This window comes from Carassius auratus, chromosome 25, assembly GCF_003368295.1.
Source record: "Carassius auratus strain Wakin chromosome 25, ASM336829v1, whole genome shotgun sequence".
In the NCBI taxonomy this organism is placed as follows: Eukaryota; Metazoa; Chordata; class Actinopteri; order Cypriniformes; family Cyprinidae; genus Carassius; species Carassius auratus.
Genome location: NC_039267.1, coordinates 21,322,827 through 21,343,047, shown reverse-complemented (window position 1 = coordinate 21,343,047; position 20,221 = coordinate 21,322,827). Strand labels below are relative to the sequence as shown.

Here is a 20,221-nt window from a genome sequence, read left to right as displayed (position 1 = left end):
GGCCCTCCACGACCGAGTTTAGACACCCCTCAAGTTGTTTTAGGCAGAGCTTCTCATTCCTGTTCAGCAACTGTGCCCCAAGAAACCTGTTTGCAATTACCAAGTGTTCCGGAAGATCATAAGGAGTTGGTTCAGGTGCAGTTGATTATGATTTGAGAAAAACTTTGCTGGAGGATAGATTCAGAAACTGGAATGAGTACCACCAGGTTTAGAATTGGGTTTACAGATAGACAGGGGTGTCCAGTCCTGCTCCTAGAGGGACACAATCCAGCAGAGTTTAGCTCCAGACACTCCTGAAACAACTAATCAAGCTCTTTTAGATCGTTGGAAACTTTCCAGGCCAAACTCTGCAGGAAATTGACCCCACCAGGAGCAGGATTGGACCCCTGAATTAAGCCTGAGACACACTGTGTGATTTTTGGCTGTCCCAGATGAAAGTCTAGCATTGTGAAAGAATTGTGGTGATTTCTGATTCGCTATAATTGTTTCACGATGCCAATCTTTTATCTGGGACAGACAAAAATCATGCAGTGTGTCTCGGGCTTTAGGACAAGATGTTGATCCAGGAGTTTAGTATTACTGGCGAAATACCAGTCATCTTGAATAATGTTCAACACTCCTGTGACACCACATGATTTGATTGTTTAAAGTTATTTTATCAAGGCTATTAATGTGACTCCTCTTTTATCCGTGTTTACATGTAAAGCAAAAAAACAGTAACATACAATATTTGTAAAAAATATGTCTTTAACATTGAGTGGGGATTCACTTTTCTGTAATTGTATCTTTTAAATTAAATAGTTGATATTTTCTTTGACTTCATTGAACATTTTCTATATGATTATGTGGTCAAAAAGTTAAAGCTTTGCTTGAACTTGACTAGTTTCATTATGGTCAAAAGCGGCGTTACTGTAACCGTTTTCATGCAGGCTATCATTATCACTCTTGACCTTCTCCTCCATTTTTATAACACCTTCCGTGTCTGTATGTTTCTCCCATGCCATGCCAAAGTCTCCCATATCCTAAGAGAACAGAGAAAAGTTGAGTTTGCATCAAAAGTTCAGAAGACTCAAATCCACAGTCTAACTGATGCTCTTCACCTCTTTGTCTTCACTAAAGTCTGCTTGCATGAATTTCTCAGAGCAGAAGCAGATGACATCCTTCACTGATCGAGTCAGTCCTGGCTTTACGTTTTTGGGATCCAATGGCCCTGTAGACACCAGAATGACAGTTTTACAATACTTTCTCAACATTGAGTCCACCCTTAGTTCAACAAGACCATTTATTGAATCAGAAACTGGTTCATCCAGAGATCTTAAAAGGTTAGTTCATCGAAAAAACTAAATTATGTCATTAATAACTCACCCTCATGTCGTTCCAAACATCCTCCGTTTATCTTCTGAACACAGTTTAAGATATTTTAGATTTAGTCTGAGAGCTCTCAGTCCCTCCATTGAAGCTGTGTGTACGGTATACTGTCCATGTCCAGAAAGGTAAGAAAAGCATCATCAAAGTAGTCCATGTGACATCAGAGGGTCTGTTAGAATATTTTGAAGCATCGAAAATACATTTTGGTCCAAAAATAGCAAAAACTAAGACTTTATTCAGCATTGTCTTCCGTGTCTGTTGTGAGAGAGTTCAAAACGCAGCAGTTTAGTGATATCCGGTTCGCGAACGAATCATTAGATGTAACCGGATCTTTTTGAACCAGTTCACCAAATCGAATTGAATCATTTTAAATGGTTTGTGTCTCCAATACGCATTAATCAACAAATGACTTAAGCTGTTAACTTTTTTAATGTGGCTGACACTCGCTCTGAGTTCAAACAAACCAATATCCCGGAGTAATTCATTTACTCAAACAGTACACTGACTGAACTGTTCAGAATCAATCACCAAAAGAATCAGTTCAGTTCAGGCGGTCTGTGTGTGGGTCTGCTTCACGCTGAATCACACATGCGCAGTATGATCAGCTCCTCGGTTCACGAATCAGACATGTCTGACAGAAACGGTTCTTGACTCGTGAAAGAGTCAGTCTGTTGTTCGTTATCTGGCTCGACTCGGTGTTCATCTTCAGTTCTCTCTTCACAGCAGTTCAGTCAGTCACTGTTTGAGTAAATGAATTACTCCGGGATATTGGTTTGTTTTTAACTCAGAGCGAGTGTCAGCCACATTAAAAAAGTTAACAGTTTAAGTCATTTGTGGATTAATTCGTATTATGCGAACCATTTAAAACGATTCAGTTCGATTTGGTGAACTGGTTCAAAAAGATCAGGTTACATCGAATGATTCGTTCGCGAACCGGATATCACAAACTGCTTTGTTTTTGTTTTTTAAATATTCTAACTGACCCTCTGATGTCACATGGACTACTTTGATGATGTTTTTCTTACCTTTCTGGACATGGACAGTATACCGTACACACAGCTTCAATGGAGGGACTGAGAGCTCTCGGACTAAATCTAAAATATCTTAAACTGTGTTCCCAAGATAAACTGAGGTCTTACGGGTTTGGAACAACATGAGGGTGAGCTATTAATGACAGAATATTGGTTTTTCGATGAACTAACCCTTTAAAGGTTAGTTCACCCAAAATGATGTTGGGAAGAAGGCTGTTTGCTCAGTGAAAACATTTTATGTTTTATTTCAGGTGACCTCAACCCATGCCACGCGCTCTCATTGGCTGTAGCTCGTCACAGCACCTGACACCATGTGATGTCGAGTCAGCCAACAAGTCCAGATATTTGGCATACTTGATATCTGTTTGCCATTGTTGACGTGTCAGCGAGCCTCTTTGAAGCGTTGTTGAGTAGTTTACACATAAAGATCGCCGAGCACAGATCACCTGTTGATTTTCCCTCAATCACAGCCTCTCTGAACCTGATCTGAGGAGGGGGGCGCTGCTCTTGTTGTAGCGACCAGCAGCAGGTGTGTTGTTGTCTGCGTTTGTTTGTCAAAAAGTGCTAAATAAGTTTTTTGTTTTGACTCATTGTTTGATGGAAATGGACTAGATACGATTGTTCATTTAAGCAGTGACCATGGAGATATACTACGTTGTCATCTTATGGACTTTATGGATTTATTATGTCCAAGGCGAACACAGCCAGCAACGTGAGCCGGTAAGGACATACTCTCGGGAATGTTTGATGAGATGGGACAATCCGCTTATGGGAAATATATACTGGGACCCGCTTGTATCTGAAGATATTCTAGCCGAGATCTCTAGGCCCAGGTCTCCTGGAAATGGTTGCAAAAACTCTCGTAAAGAGAGGAAGCGAGGAAAGAGAGGTGGCGTACGACTCCGGTTAAAACAACAAAAATTACGACGTATTCCGCTCCCTTCAATAATATTTGCAAATGCTCAGTCACTTAAAAAATAAGATCGATGAGCTACAAGCAAATTCGAACTATCTACAGGAATACAGGAACGCCTGTATTATGGCTTTCAGTGAGACGTGGCTGTCGTCTAAAGACAGCGACACGGACTTATCGATCAGCGGTTTTGGGGCGCCTGTTAGGATGGATAGAGACTCTGAAGTCACAGGGAAATCTCAGGGTGGTGGAGTGTGTGTATATATAAACCAGCGGTGGTGTAGCAACATCACCGTCAGGGAAAAGATATGCACTCCTGACATCGAACTGCTTTCCATCTCCGTTCGTCCGTTCTATCTCCCGAGAGAATTTCCCCAGATATTTGTGACTGTAATATATATTCACCCCAAAGCAAACACACAAACTGCTGCCGATATAATTCGTAAAGTGACTCAAAGACTTCAATCTCTTTCCCCGGATGCCCCATGTCTGCTTATGGGGGATTTTAATAATTGCAAACTGAGTAAATCCCTCATTTTTTATCAATATGTCACATGTCCAACTAGAAAAAATAAAACTTTGGACAAATGCTATGGTTCAATTAAGGAGGCATATAAGGCCTCTCCTCTGGCTCCCATAGGATCTTCGGATCACTGTACTATTAATCTCATCCCGGTGTACAGACCTATACTCAAAAGGGGGGAAGTTAAAACTAGAGAGATTGAGATCTGGGACGAAGAGTCTGTTCAGAAATTACAAGGTTGTTTTGACTGCACCGATTGGTCCGTTTTCATTGACTCTGCTTCGGATATTGATGAGGTTGTTGATGCTGTATGTTGCTATATTTCTTTTTGTGTGGATTCTATTATTCCCAAAAAACATGTCAAAGTGTATGCAAATAATAAGCCATGGGTCACTAGCTCATTGAAACAAGTATTAATGAAAAAGCATTGTGCTTTTCATAACGGGAATGAGCATGAAATTAAGGAGGCAACGAAGGAGGTCCGAGCAGAAATCAAGAAGGCTAAACTGCAATATAAAAATAAGATAGAGGATAGACTGGGCAGTAACAACCTGAAGGTAGCATGGGATGGGGTGAAAAGAATGATAGGGTTGCAAAAAACACAAAAAAAATCAGTCCAATTGCCAATGTATACAAATGATAGTGAGTTATCTGAAGCATTGATCACCTTTTTTTCACGTTTTGATAATCATGACTTTTCAGACAAACTAAAGAAATGAATGGAGGAACAAGCTCAGGTAAAATCTATTCCTTTCTCAATTACAAAAGAGGAGGTTAGGTCTGTATTTAAGAGAATTAAGGTAAATAAGAGTCCAGGACCGGATGGAATTACTGGGAGATTGTTGAAGTGCTGTTCAGAGCAGCTCTGTGGGGTGTTTGCAAACATCTTTGAGATGTCCTGGGAACAGGGAAGGGTCCCAATGGCTTGGAAGGAGTCTATCATAGTCCCAGTGGCGAAGGGCAACTCTGTGAGCACACTAAATGACTTCAGACCAGTGGCATTGACCTCACTGGTCATGAAGTCATTTGAAAGGATTGTTAAGCGGCTTCTGGTGTTCAGGGTGGGTGGGGCCCTGGACCCTTTGCAATTTGCATATAGGGCTAGCAGAGGGGTAGAGGATGCCCAGATTACACTCTTAGATCTCCTCTATAGACATTTAGAGGGTCCTGGTACACATGCCAGGCTCTTGTTTTTGGATTTTTCTTCTGCTTTTAATACTATCCAGCCACACGTTTTAGTCAGTAAATTATTATCAGAATTTAACATTGAGAGTAATCTTGTGTGCTGGATTATGGACATTTTAACTAACAGAACACAGCGAGTTAAGGTGAATGGTTGTCTCTCTCGAAGGAGTGTCTCTTCCACTGGCTCCCCGCAGGGTTGTGTACTTTCACCTTTACTATACATCCTCTACACTAACGATTGTAGGAGTCAGTATAGTAATAGACACATTCTGAAATATGCGGATGATACAGTTATTGTCAGTTTACTGCAGAAACATGAATCTCAGCATGGGCCAGTGGTCGATGAGTTTGTAAGTTGGTGTGACACGTCTTTTCTCCATCTTAACACCTCTAAAACCAAGGATATGCTCATAGATTTTAGGAGAAAACAATCAGGTAGTCCTCCACCCACCTATATAAAAGGAATCGGCATAGAGGTAGTGGAGCAGTACAAATATCTGGACACTGTGATAGACAATAAACTCAAATTTAACATAAATGCAGAGATGATCTGTAAAAAGGGACAACAACGATTGTACTTCCTAAGGAAGCTTAACTCTTTTAATGTTGATAAGGTTATCCTGTCTTTATTTTATAAATCTTTTATTGAATCTGTTCTTACTTTCGCTTTTATTCCCTGGTATGGGGGCATCAGCCTGAGGGAGAAAAATAACCTCAGCTATATTGTCAAGGTGGCTGGTAAGTTTATAGGATGCCCACAGGTTTCCTTGACAAATATCTATGAGAGGCAGGTTATGAGGAAAGCAGATGCCATATTGGACTGTGTAAATCACCCCCTTCATTGTTCTTTTGAGGTCCTCCCCTTAGGCCGGAGATTCAGAGTACCTCATTTTAAATCCAATAGGACAAAGAACTCTTTTATACCAAGTGCAATTCGGTTGCTAAACTTGCATAATTCTTGATCTAGATGAGTAGTAGTGTAACAGTGTTTTTAATTAATAGTTTGTATTGTTGTTGTATGTGTATGTGGTGTTTACCTGTTGTGCTACCTGTGTGTTTACCTGGCTGTAAGACAAGTTTCCCTTAGGGGACAATAAACTGAAACTGAACTGATGATAGCAAGCGCATTAACTTGCAAATCGGGCTTAAATCAGGTTAAAATCGTGTAGTGTGAACTAGACATCACGTGCTTTAAGCAGTTGGTGGTGGGGTAAAGTGAAAAGTGTGAAGATTCACGTTCCTCCAAATTGCATGAAGATAACATTTATTTTTATGGTGAACGGTGCCTTGATTCTGCTCAGTTTCATCCTTTTATCCTTTGGTAAAGCGGAGTGAAGTATGTGAAGTTGACGTGTTACGTTTTTTAGTTTATTTCAAAGTTATATGAGCTTGTTTGTGTGTTAATTAGCTCTACTTGTTAATTAGTTGTTTCAAACTGTCTTTATTGATTTCATTGTTCTGTATATGAGTTGTATTTATTGGTTTTGTTGTTTCTTTGTGCATTTTCAGGGTGTTACGCAACTAAAGATTAATGGCGCTCTTCACGGGCGAAATAAAGAAAGAAACACCCATCAGAAACTCTGGTGATTGACATGGCGAAATGTAATTGTTCATTTTAAAAAATGTTTTTGTGTGCTGCTGTGCATCCCTGTGTGTGTAATAAGTAAAGTGTACACGTCACGCACCCGCCTATAGGTGCATATTACTAACACGCTCTGAAAAACATAACAATGAAAAAACATTGCGCCAGACTTTAGACCAGGTTTGAGTTGGTCTATTGTGCAGTTTATTTTCAGTTCCTCAAAATAGCAACATCCCAACAATACGCCTGAACACATTTAGACCAGTTGGTGCTGGTCTTTTTTAGTCAAATGCATTTGCTATTTAAACAACGTGGTGCAGGACGGAAAAATGAGAACTGCTTTGGGTTGAAACTAGCAAAAAAACTTTGCCTTGCGCCACATTGTGCCAGGTGTATGATAGGGCCCTCTGTGTCCCGTTTATGGATGCCAAAGGGCAGCTACAGTATGTGTCTTAAATAGTAAGCAAGATAATATTAAGTTTGGCATCCTCCAAACGTTTGCTAGCCAGACCTTTGAATTCTCCCACATCCACTTGAAAATAACCATTGGACTTTCAGTTTAGTCATGTTTAGTCATCTTGACTTCAAACAATGCTTTGTGTTGAAGTCAGAGTTGATCGATCTGCCCAAACATAATTAGCCAAAATACTGCATGTTGCTTATTTTGCTCAAGAGCATGATCTAACAAGAAACTATGCTTCTAACCACAAGTCAAGAGCTGTAGCTCCAACCTCACAACTTTTTTGCAGTGCTGTTTTGTGAATGTTTAATGGAACCATGGATGGGGAAACACTGAATCATTGACCTATGTTAGTAATGACGTAACTTGCAACTGTTTCTGGTGAAAGAAACCATGCCTAACGTTATATGTATGAATACATGTATGACCCCTTTAAAACAACTTTGTTTGATATTACAGCTCTCATGAGCCTCTGTGGTATGCATTGACCCTTCATTGAGACCGACAGTTGTTTTCAGTCTTAGGCAGTCTATAACTGGAAGTGTTTTGTTGCTGTCAGTGTGAGCTAATGAAATGTTGCTCTCACCGGTCAGCAGTGTGATGAGTAGACCTGCTGCTACAGTGCCAATGAAGCCCACCGCACTATAGTACAGATAGGACATGGAGTACCAGGAGTCAGCCAGCCAATGCCTGAACAAGACAGAGACATGATTACTACAGCGTCACTACAAAAAATGATTGTTAGTTGGTTTTTATTTTATATTATACAAAGATTAATCAAATTAATTAATTTGTTTCTTATAGATAAAATGGTGATGACTGCAAGAAAATGGGTAATTTTTGCTCATCTGTGATCACATTTATAGAATTTCCATTCGTTTTTTACGATGACTGAGTGCACTCATGAAATGGTTTTACAAACACAATTGTCTTTTAACAAAGATGGGGTGTTCTCTGACTCTGGGGAATGGTAGAAGCCCATTGCACCTGTCGGAGGTGACTGATGTCTGGTTGGATCCATCAGCTGTGAGGCTGAAGTTACAGCCTGCAGTGTTGAGTTCGAGGGGACGTGTGTTGTTGCTGGGTGCTGGATAAATGAAAGCCCCCACACCGACCCAGAACGAGAGACTGATGCCCACGATCAGACCCCCAACTGCCCCCTAAAGAGAAAACCAAGAGGACACAAACTTATATAACATCAGTGATGAACAAATTCAAAATGTTTTAATGTTTTGACTTTTTTGTCTGAACTTGAATATTATACACACTATAGTCCACTTGCAAATATTTATATTGGTATCAGTATTCATAATGGTGATATTATTTATACCCTTATATTTATATTATATACCCTTTATATAAGGGGATTCTTAAGGTAAAATGAAGTAAGCATTAGAAAATAAAGTTGTTTTGTCTGAAAAAATCCAATCTTGTTAAATGTAGATTTACATATATTATAAAGAAAATTGTATATATATATATATATATATATATATATATATATATCAACAGCTCAGAATAAAATTGTAAATTTTGATTTATTTTTACAAAATATTTTCTGTGTAATAATATGCTTTAATATAAAATGTATTACAATACCCTTTTCAGTAATTAACTATAAGATTTAAAAAGTCTTTATTAAACATTAAATATCCTAAAATATTGTAAAATATGTAAAAATGTAAACATCCCAAACATTCCTGTGTTCAGTCCACCAGTTAGTTATTAATGTCAGCTCTGGTATGAAAGTCAGATCTACCTTTCTGTTGGTGACAGGAAACAGGATTCCCAGAGAAAACAGGCCCAGCATTGGTCCTCCACACATGCCGTGGATGCTGAGCGCCGCCTGAGACAGAGGAGAAAGACGCTCAGTGACAGGAAATGAAGCAGTAACACATCACCTCGGCCCGTATGAGAATCACATGATACCTGCACGATTCCTCCCATATATGAAGCAGCCACGGCCATAGTAGTGCAGGCCACACCGAACAGCACACCTGAACATCAGCACACAGTCAGTGTTAGACACACTACACATCTCTCCAAGACAAGCAGCACTAGTGCAGTTCTCTAGAGTTAGGGTTAGGGATGTCTTACACACCTGAGGACATAACTTTAGGGATATTAAATGTTATCCGAAATTAGTTAATTAAAAGAGCAACTGGCTAATTTTCAAACAATTCAAGCAATATCTAAAGACCAGAATAAATGGAATATTAATGGAGATTTATTTATTTATTTATTTATTTATTTAATTGAATGTGCACTTATAGTATATTCAAATCTTCAACGTGCAATAAAAAATATATATATTTGCAGATAATAGAAGAGTAATGTAATAAGTGTACATGGAGTACAATTAACATGACTATATTTCTATACTATAAACACTTATTAAATACGTTTGACAATCATACTAAAGCACATGTAAAGCTATTGATTATAAAGTCATTTTAACCAGCTTTATATCTGGATATATTTAAAATATGCTAAATTTGTAGTGAACTTCATCATTACCAATTACAAATGTTTTAAATTCATGACATTGGGCAATACATTTGAACTGTTTTTCAAAGGTGATGGAATTATGAAAATACATATAAAGAGGTACTACTTATCAAAGTGAAAAAAAACCTCTTAAATTAAATGAACTGCAATTGAATATATATTTAAACAATAATTGAATTGCTTTTAGTTAATGCTGACATCCGATTAAAGTCAGAAAATATTACATTGAAGATCAATCAAATCTGTAAATGTCATCTGTTTAAGATAAACTGGTGCTATCATGCTAAGTGCTAAGTGTTTCACTTCTACATTTTCTAGACTAACTCTAGGCTACACAGTTCACTCTTCCTCTGGTTTTGGTTTGGTTCACTCCGCCTTCTGTTTGACCTACTTCTGTCTGTTAAAAGCATCGCCCCTTCCTAGAGAAATCAGGAGACCCCATCATCTGATGCACTTTCATCTCCACCCACATAGACTGACTTTTTCAACTCGCTGTGACTCATAATAATGTACCGATCCGCCGACACAGATCTCTTTTACTGATTAAATCCGCTCTTATATTCTGATGATGAGCGTGTCCTCTTTTAGCTGGATGTATTTACACAGGGCTTTGCTGATCCAGTTGGCCGCGCGGTTGGACAGATCTCTAAAACACTGGCTCACAAAGTCCTCATACGTCACCGTGGCCAAAGCATTGATGCTGGCAGCTACTGTGCTGAAAAACAGAAGCAGAACAGCACGTCTCCGTTTATAGGTCAGATGTTTCGCTCAGATAAATATACATGAAAACCCATTTAAAGGAAGGTCGTCCAAAAACGGAAGATCTGTCATTATTTGCTGTCTAACTATTCTTGAAATGACTTTGAATTCCAGAAGGGAATAATACAACCCTTGGCTGCAATGGTGAATTTGCCATTGAGCTTATTGCTTTCTTCTTCTATCACATATATTATTGTGAACTTTGATAAATACATTGAAAATCACTGAGGGACAAAATGAACTTTACCTCAGTGTTCCACTGAAAGCACACGCGACAAATAATCCTGGCAGTCCTGGAAACGCCCCGAGGATTTCCATCACAAAATACGGCATGAGCTGAGATGAAAATAGATAGAGTGAATCTTAGGTGTGTGAGCAACAGTAATAGCGATGCTTTCCTTAGCGAGCACCGCTAATAACACTGATTAATCTGAGCCGCTGATATCAGAGATGATTTCAGACCTGGTCCGGAGCAGAGACCGCTCCAGCCGTCCAGGGGTCACAGCGCGAGTAGAAGGTGTACATGATCAGACCAGAGAGCACAGCACAGAACAGAATGATCCACAGCCCCAGCAGATTCAGATACAGAGCCCTGTACACAACACACACACCTGATCTCAATCTCAGTGTCCTGACCTGTGGCCTGAAGCTGTTGAAGACCCCAGACTGAGACCTGCTGACTGCCATAAAGGCAATAAAACTGCTAACACTTTACTTAATTAAAACCGTTATGTATAATGCATTATAACAGTGGTTTAATTCATTAATTATGCCTTGTAATAGCCACACTTACATAATAACACTTATCAATTCATTGTTACACTATGCATTTTAAATTTGGTTATAATTATTCACGACAATATATCATGTATTACAATTATATTACATTACATCCTTTAATAACCCTTTATAATTGATCATGCATAGAGGCCTTAAGTAAACTGTTTACCTTAAAACTTTGAAGACATAAATATTTTAAGGAGCAAAAAAAAAAAAAGATGTTTCAATGGAAATGTGTAGAAATACAGGAGTAAATGTAGGCCTACAATCATTCAGATTAAACAATATTGAGGTACACTTATGCATTTGGAAGATGCAAAGTGACACTGTTCATTTAAGGTATATATATATTTCAGTTTATACATTTCATTTCTTGACACACATTATGTATAATTTACATTACAAGAACGGAAGTGCAAAATGTAAAAAATGAAAATACAACGAATAATTTATTCAGCTGCACACTGTTAATGATGAAATGCAAAATGGGGATAGTTGCATTTGTATAAACACATAAATGTTTTTTTTTAACAAGAAACAATTATTCTTTTTTTCAATCTGGTGTAAATGGTTGAACAGCGTTTTGTGCTCACCAGCGCGCATGACGTTCTGTTTTGCAAGAGATGCATCTCTGGATGGTGGACTGGTTTACTCCATAGATGCCCAGCCAAGTGAAGGTGCCGCCCACAGAGAGCGTCCAGAACGTGTGTCGCCTCAGTGGATCCACGTCAAAGCTGGAAACAACGGTGCACAAAACTACTGTAACAAGTGTCAATGTTCACATTTCTTCACTAATATTGGCACACAATGTATAAATCAATATTCACTCTAATAAAATAGGTGTGCTTTCGTGTTTAGTTGTGTAAGGCATGAGTAGATTAGGTGTATGTCTGCACACACGTACTCAAAGACGTTCATTCTGCCTCCAGCGTGAGCTGTGCTCCAGACAGACTCAATCCCTCCAGCTCGACTCGCACCCTGGATCAGCACCGTGAGAAACCCCACCACCATCACCACCATCTGGAAGGCATCTGTCCAGACCACAGCCTTCAGCCCACCCTAAACACACACACGCACACACACACTGGCACTGCTTCTCCTGTTTCTGTCTGAGCTCAACGGCCCATTCACACAACTTTAAACATTTAGCTCAGAATTACACACTTCAACAGAAATATTTCAACAGGAGTCGTTCACACAGTTTGTGTTCTCTCATGAAACCCATAATAACTTTCTAGATGGAACCATATCAGAATTACTAATCGTTTCCCAAATTTGGCTTAAAAGTAGTTTAATATATAACCTGAATTAAGATGTTTAAATTGAAATATATATATTTTTTTTTTTTCAATTTAAACATGATATTGGAATTATTACTTTTCCAAGTTTTAATTTACTGTTTATATATTTGTTTATATTATTCTAATTTTATATATTTATATAATAATATTTTATTATACCATCATTTTACATATATATATATATATATATATGTGTGTGTGTGTGTGTGTGTGTGTGTGTGTGTGTGTGTGTGTGTGTGTGTATGTGTGTGTATTTATTTATATACTGTTTATAAGCCACACAGTTTAATTTGAGAAGAAAAAAAAATGAAAAAAAAAATGAAAAAATGAAACGATGTGTTAAAGGTAGCATTCACATTTTTAAACAACATTAATATTCACTAATGAGTTCTTGATGCATTTTAGGATCACCCAGAAGTATCCTCACAGAAACCACAATTACAATCAACCCCTAACCAATCCTAGATAAATAATCATCATGTTTTTTTTAAACATAACCATGATTCCACTCACAGTTAGTGTGAAATCAGTTCAGTGTCTGGATTCAGCTTCACTTACCAATGTACAGTAAAACGTGCAGACAATGCCAGTGGCAAATATGGATCCCCAAAGATCAAATCCTGTCACTGAAGACAAAAAATTTATAAAAATACAGAACTGTGTTTATGTAATTACATTCTGTGTGAATGACTCTGATCTGACTTTTATCTGAGTCACAGTAACAATGAAGACAGTCTGCTTTAACAAACAAAATACAGTTGACACAGATTTATTAAATAAATGCCCACTCAGGTTGATGTCAACACAATATCTGTGTGATGAATGCAGACTGACCTTGATTGAGAGCTAAAGCTGGAGCATAGACGACCACACCAGTGTAGAGAATCTGAAGAGGTCGAAACAGAGCGCTCAGCGTTATTAAAGATGATCAATTACCAATCAATATGAGTCTAACATCCAGTGCCACTCACCGTCTGAAGGATATAAATCAGAGTCGCTGCGACTCGAACCGGCTTACAAAAACGCAACTCCAAATACTGTGAGAAAAACAAATCAGAATAAACTCATTAGCTCCAAAACGCCCAACATCATCTGGCCATCTCCATCCTACCTCAATCATTCACTTCTGTCAACTCGAGGAGATATGTTGATGATATTGATATGCAGATATTTGTATAATGCAATCATTTAGTGAAACCTACACTGATGAAGAAAGCAAATCTGAAATATTCATATCATTACCTCGTATGTGCTGGTGATGCCTGATCTGTAGAAGACCGGCAGGAAGAGCTCAGCCGTTAGAAACACCACGAACGTGTAGGCGACCCCGAAGATGACATACGAGGCCCCGTATCTGTACACATCTGAGGGGGCCCCAATCACTGTGACCGCAGACATGAAGCTGGCGGTGAGAGATAGGGCCACCGGCCCGCACGACATCTGACGGCCCCCCACCAGAAACTCTTTAGACGAGGGTTTCTTCCTCTCTATGATGGCGAAGAAAACCCCGATGCTGGAGGAGACCACGAACAGAGCGGCGAACACCGCATAATCCCCCGCCTGGAAGGTCCCCACGGCGCGACTCCTGTCCTCCATGCTTGAGGCCGAATCTGCTCAAACTGCTAGCTTTCCTCCAGTTCCTCCAGTTCAGACACCTCACACATTAATCATGTTAATCATTGAGGTGTTAACAGGTTAAAACTGCTTATGAGTCAAGACACGGGACGAGGGGTCATATTAGTCATTATATCACTCACCTATGTCCTCATCTCTCTATCTATCTATCTATCTATCTATCTATCTATCTATCTCATATTATATTATATTATATTATATTATATTATATTATATTATATTATAGGATATAAAGAATTAAATAGTGACTGTGTGATATTGTGGTAAAGTTCTGATGTGGTTCATTATTACTCTCTCTCGCTGATGATGATTAACTGGTGATGTGCTTTAGTTGTGTTTGTAATACTTTATCATCCATGAAATGATACATACACTGCTGACAGAGCGGTTTAACAGAACAAACAAAAAATGAAAAGGCTGGCAGGGGGTGACACAAAGGCCGTTTATGCTTTTTTAATTGCATAAAACTTTGGGAGCTGATTCAAACCATTTGCTGTCACGGTTCGTGAATGCACCGTCTCCAGCTGTATTCATGTTACGTCATGTTGATTGTTTCATGTGGGTGTTGGAGTTGTAGCAGGTGCTACTCATTCCAACTGCCTATTTAACGGCCTGTCTTTCGTCTCCTGTTTGTCAGATCGTTGTTTGCAGAACCGTGGCTGATGTCTTGTTAGTGTGTTCCTGCCTTGCTTTGTCTCCTGTCTGGTTTCTGTTTGACCTTTACCTTCACACACGGAATATTATCACCGCACTTGGATTTACCACCACCGTCATTGTCATCAGCGCACTCAACTCAACTACTCACCAGTCTGTGCTGCCATCGTGGTTCCTGCATCATTCTCCGACCTTCCATCATCTTATCCAATAAACTCTGTTTACTTGCTTTTGTCTCCTGTCTTCCATACTCGAATGTCACAGAACGATCTGACCAACATGGAGGCAGTGAGTACTCAACCATCAGTTCTGGAGGAATTTCTCAGCGCCAGTGTTCGGAGGATGGACTCCCAGGAGAGGAATCTTAACGACACTGGTCGCGCGGTTCAAGCCCTGGTGACACAGGTGTCCGAGCTCACCCAACAATTCCATCTTCTTCGAGCTCCCACTGCACCACCCACACCGCCTGTTCTCCCGATACCACCAGTGACCGCCTCCCAGCCAGAACCACGCCTTCCGATCCCGGAGACATACTCGGGTGAGCCTAACTTCTGTAGAGCATTTCTAACCCGTTGTGATATGCACTTTTCCCTTCAGCCCAGAACATTTTCGAACGAAAGAGCAAAGGTGGCCTTTGTATTAACGTTGCTTTCTGGGAGATTGGCACTATGGGGGACAGCGGTGTAGGAGGACCAGGACCCATGCTGCGCCTCGTTTCAGACGCTCTCCGCCGAGATGAGGCGGGTCTTTGATCGGGCCGTCGCAGGACGGGAGGCAGCCAGGAGGCTGGCGAAGTTACGCCAGCACGAGACATCCGTCTCAGACTTTTCGATCGAGTTCCGGACCCTGTTGGCAGAGTTCCATTGGAAGGAGGAGGCGCAGTGGGACATGTTCATGCATGGGCTAGCTGAACGCGTCCAGAGGGAGATCTACGCCCTGGATCTTCCCCTCTCTCTCAATTGACTTATTGAGCTGGCGGATGGAGAGGAGGGGTCTACTCAGCACCCCATCCAGGGGACCGGCAGACGTGCGATTCAGCGGCGGGGACGCGGTCAGCCCCGTCTACGATCATGAGCCCATGCAGGTAGGGCGAGCTCGGTTTTCCCGGAAGGAGAAGGAGAGGCGGACGTCCCTGGGCCTATGTCTTTACTGCGGGGGAGCCGGACATCAAGCCCATGCCTGTCCCGTAAAAGGCCAAGCCCGGTAGTACGCATGAGGCTACTATCGGTTGGGATCTCCGCCGAGAAGACCTCATCACCATCATCATCATCATCTACGCACCTCCCGGTAAGGCTGCGGCGGTCAGCACAGACACACCACTGTCAAGCACTACTGGACTCTGGGGCAGAAGGTAACTTCATGGACAGTGCTTTAGCACTGGGAAGTCGTGGCCTAATGGTTAGAGGGTTGGACTCCCAATCGAAGGGTTGTGAGTTCTAATCTCAGGCCGGACGGAATTGTGGGTGGGGGTAGTGCATGAACAGCTCTCTCTCCACCTTCAATACCATGACTTAGGTGCCCTTGAGCAAGGCATCAAACCCCCAACTGCTCCCCGGGCGCCGCAGCATAAATGGCCCACTGCTCCGGGTGTGTGCTCATAGTGTGTGTGTGTGTTCACTGCTCTGTGTGTGTGCATCTCGGATGGGTTAAATGCAGAGCACAAATTCTGAGTATGGGTCACCATACTTGGCTGAATGTCACTTCACACAAGCTCCACATTCACCTCAGACCCCTTCCGCACCACATCACGGTTCACGCCCTCACTGGACAGCAACTCCCCACCATCTCATACATTACTGAAGACATTACAATCATCACCTCTGGCAATCACTCCGAGACCATCTCCTTTCACATCCTTGGATTTATCTAACGTGCCCACTGAGTACCTCCACCTGAAGGAAGTGTTCAGTAAGTCTCAGGCTGCTTCTCTTCCTCCGCATCGTCCTTACGACTGTGCCATAGATTTACTATCAGATAAAGGGCAAACTTTATTCACTCTCTGTTCCAGAGAGGGAGGCTATGGAGAAATATATTTCTGCTTCTCTAGCTTCCTCTTCTCCTGCGGGGGCGGGAAAGAAAGGACGTATCACTGCAACCTTGCATTGATTACCGAGGGCTGAACAACATCACGGTTAAGAATACTTATCCTTTGCCGTTGATGTCTTCAGCTTTCAAGAGGTTGCAGGGAGCGTCAATTTGCACAAAACTGGACTTATGCAATGCGTATCATTTGGTTCGGATCAGGGAGGGGGATGAATGGAAGACCGCTTTTAACACCCCCCAGAGGGCACTTTGAATTTTTGGTTATGCCCTTCGGGCTCTCCAACTCCCCAGCGGTCTTCCAGGCACTCGTCAACGACGTGCTGCGAGATATGATTGATCAGATCATTTATGTCTACCTGGACGACATATTGATTTTTTCTTTCTCTCTCCAGGAACATGTGCAGCACGTCCGACGAGTGCTTAAGAGGTTGCTAGAGAATGGGCCTTTTGTCAAGGCGGAGAAATGCGAGTTTCATGCACAGTCAATTCCATTTTTGGGGTATATCGTGTCGACTGAGGGAATACGCATGGATCCCGAGAAGGTTAAGGCTGTGGTAGAATGGCCAAGCCCAGATTCCCACAAGGCCCTACAGAGGTTTCTGGGGTTCGCTAACTTCTACCGGTGTTTCATTCGCAACTTCAGCCAACTAGCCACACCTCTGACCGCCTTGACCTCCGCCAAGACTGCGTTCAGGTGGTCAGACACAGCTGAGGCTGTGTTTGCTAAACTTAAGAGCCGTTTCATTTCAGCTCCGATTCTGATTACCCCTGACCCTACACGTCAGTTCATCGTGGAGGTCGATGCGTCAGACGTGGGGGTAGGAGCGGTGTTATCTCAACGTTCTCCCTTAGACGACAAGGTCCACCCTTGCACGTATTTTTCACATCGTTTATCTCCTGCAGAAAGAAATTATGATATTGGTAACCGAGAATTGTTTGCAGTTAAGATGACATTGGAGGAATGGCGACACTGGTTAGAAGGATCGGGTTGTTCCTTTTATAGTATGGACTGACCACAAGAATTTAGAGTACATTAGCACCGCCAAAAGGTTAAACTCCAGGCAGGCTCGATGGGCACTTTTTTTCGGATGTTTTGACTTTACTATTTCGTACCGCCCGGGTTCCAAAAATATAAAACCCGATTCTTTATCACATATTTTTGACCATTCCGAACGCCCGTTTACTCCCGAGTGTTTATTACTTCACAGTTTTGTTTTGGCTTGCTCGGTTTGTGCCACTGGTAAGACTTCCAATCGGCCCCCTGATGGGTTACTCCAACCGCTGCCGGTTCCTTTGAGACCCTGGTCCCACATCGTACTAGATTTTATTACCGCCCTCCCGCCCTCCCAGGGCAACACGGTTGTTTTAACTGTGGTGGACCAGTTCTCGAAGGCCGCCCACTTTATTCCCTTGGCCAAGTTGCCCTCAGCCAAGGAGACAGCGTTGACCATCATAGACCACGTCTTTCCTTTACATGGCCTCCCGATAGACGTGGTTTCTGACAGGGGACCCCAATTTGTGTCTAAATTTTGGCGAGAATTCTGTAAATTACTGGGAGCTACTGTAGGTCTGTCCTCAGGGTTTCACCCCCAGAGCAATGGTCAAACCGAGAGAGCCAATCAAGATTTGGAAAGGGTGTTGCGATGTTTGGTCTCCAAGAATCCTTCCTCCTGGAGCCAACAATTGTCTATGGTGGAGTACGCCCACAATACTTTACCAGTATCAGCTACGGGCCTATCTCCCTTTGAGTGTAGTGTAGGTTACCAGCCACCTATTTTTCCCAGTATGGAATCCGAGGTTGCGGTCCCCTCCATTCACACCTTCATCCAGAGGTGTCACCGCACTTGAACCAGAGCCCGCGAGACTCTACTCCAAGTGGGGGCTCGCACCAAGGCCAAAGCCGATCGCCACCGGTCTAGGCCTTCCGTATATGTTGTGGGTCAAAGAGTGTGGCTTTCTACCAAGAATATTCCTCTCCGTTCTTTATCGAATAAATTGGCTCCCAAATTTATTGGCCCGTTTACTGTCACCAAGATCATTGGTCCGGTGGCAGTCCGCCTTAAACTCCCTCCTACGTACAGGAGAATTCATCCCGCCTTTCATGTATCCAAAATTAAGCCTTTATTTCATTCTCCCATTAATCCGCCTACCCCGGTTCCTCCCCCACCACGTTTCGTAGATGGGGAGATCACCTATTTGGTTAATCGCATTCTGGACTCTAGAAGGAGGGGACCCGGATTTCAGTACTTGGTGGACTGGGAGGGTTACGGTCCGGAGGAGAGAAGTTGGGTACCTGCTAGGGACATCCTGGATCATTCCCTTATAGTTGATTACAATCGACAGGAAAGAGATTCTGGGGACGCCAGGAGGCGTCCTTAGGAGGAGGGGTACTGTCACGGTTCGTGAATGCACCGTCTCCAGCTGTATTCATGTTACGTCATGTTGATTGTTTCATGTGGGTGTTGCCGCTGATCGTCTGATCTGCGGCAACACCCACATGAAACAATCAACATGACGTAACATGAATAATCGTCTGATCAGCGGCAGGTGCTACTCATTCCAACTGCCTATTTAACGCCCTGTCTTTCGTCTTCTGTTTGTCAGATCGTTGTTTGTAGATCCGTGGCTGATGTCTTGTTCGTGTGTTCCTGCCTTGCTTTGTCTCCTGTCTGGTTTCTGTTGGACCTTTACCTTCACACACGGATTATTATCACTGCACTTGGATTTACCACCACCGTCATCGTCATCAGCGCACTCAACTCATCTACTCACCAGTCTGCGCTGCCATCATGGTTCCTGTGTCATTCTCCGACCTTCCATGATCTCATCTTATCCAATAAACGCTGTTTACTTGCTTTTGTCGCCTGTCTTCCATACTCGAGTGTCACATTTGCATTGAGGCCCATCACATTATATGATGGTGTGCACATGAGTCCACACAAGCTGGCGATGGATTATTGATTACAGATTGTATGATAAACATTTACTGTATTTTACATCATCAGAAAGAAAGCGGAATAAATAAGCTTTCCACTGATGTATGGTTTCTTAAAACTATCTGAAAATCTGCATTCTGCCCTTACGAAAATTAACCATGGTTTTACTACAAATAAAACCAAAAAACCATGGTTACTGTAGTTAAACCATGGTAACCACAAATTAACCATGGTTTTGCTATATTAACCATAGTTTAACCATGGTATTTGTAGTAAATCTGTGGTTTTACAAATGGCAGTCAATACGCCAAAAAACCATGGCTAAACTACATTTTTACTATAATAAAACCATGGTTATTTTTCGTAAGGGTGAGGTTGCCAATAAATAAACAAATACAAATATTGAGAAAATCGCCTTTAAAGTTGTCCAAATGAAGTTCTTAGTAATGTATATTTCTAATAAAATAAAAAAAATTGAATTGATATATTTACATGGGACATGGCCAAAAAAGAATATCTGTCATTTTGACACATACAAGGTTT

At 41.6% G+C, this 20,221-nt stretch overlaps 1 protein-coding gene and 1 long non-coding RNA gene across 2 annotated transcripts; one reads left to right on the top strand and one right to left on the bottom strand.

The window, feature by feature from the left end:
- Positions 1-733: 733 nt before the first annotated feature.
- slc5a12 (solute carrier family 5 member 12) lies at positions 734-14,061 on the bottom strand. The gene is made up of 15 exons (XM_026203353.1): positions 13,653-14,061; positions 13,382-13,447; positions 13,245-13,296; positions 12,969-13,036; positions 12,014-12,168; positions 11,703-11,843; positions 10,792-10,921; positions 10,577-10,665; positions 10,173-10,285; positions 8,992-9,059; positions 8,822-8,908; positions 8,050-8,222; positions 7,649-7,752; positions 1,101-1,210; positions 734-1,022 (listed from the first exon to the last, which is right to left on the bottom strand). Exons 1-15 carry the CDS (start codon positions 14,004-14,006, stop codon positions 858-860), a joined length of 1,875 nt encoding a protein of 624 aa, XP_026059138.1. The 5' UTR covers positions 14,007-14,061; the 3' UTR covers positions 734-857.
- A 5,082-nt stretch (positions 14,062-19,143) lies between these two features.
- LOC113043847 (uncharacterized) lies at positions 19,144-19,597 on the top strand. The gene is made up of 2 exons (XR_003275801.1): positions 19,144-19,201; positions 19,290-19,597. It is a non-coding gene; the product is annotated as an uncharacterized LOC113043847 (long non-coding RNA).
- Positions 19,598-20,221: the final 624 nt, after the last annotated feature.

Coding starts and splice junctions, on each gene's coding strand:
- slc5a12 (XM_026203353.1), bottom strand. CDS start 14,006: ATGGAGGACAGGAGTCGCGCCGTGGGGACCTTCCAGGCGGGGGATTAT. Junction 12,169..12,968: donor GCACGTTTTACTGTACATTG/GTAAGTGAAGCT, acceptor GTGTGTGTTTAG/GGTGGGCTGAAGGCTGTGGT. Junction 1,211..7,648: donor ACTCATCACACTGCTGACCG/GTGAGAGCAACA, acceptor TGGTGTCTACAG/GGCCATTGGATCCCAAAAAC.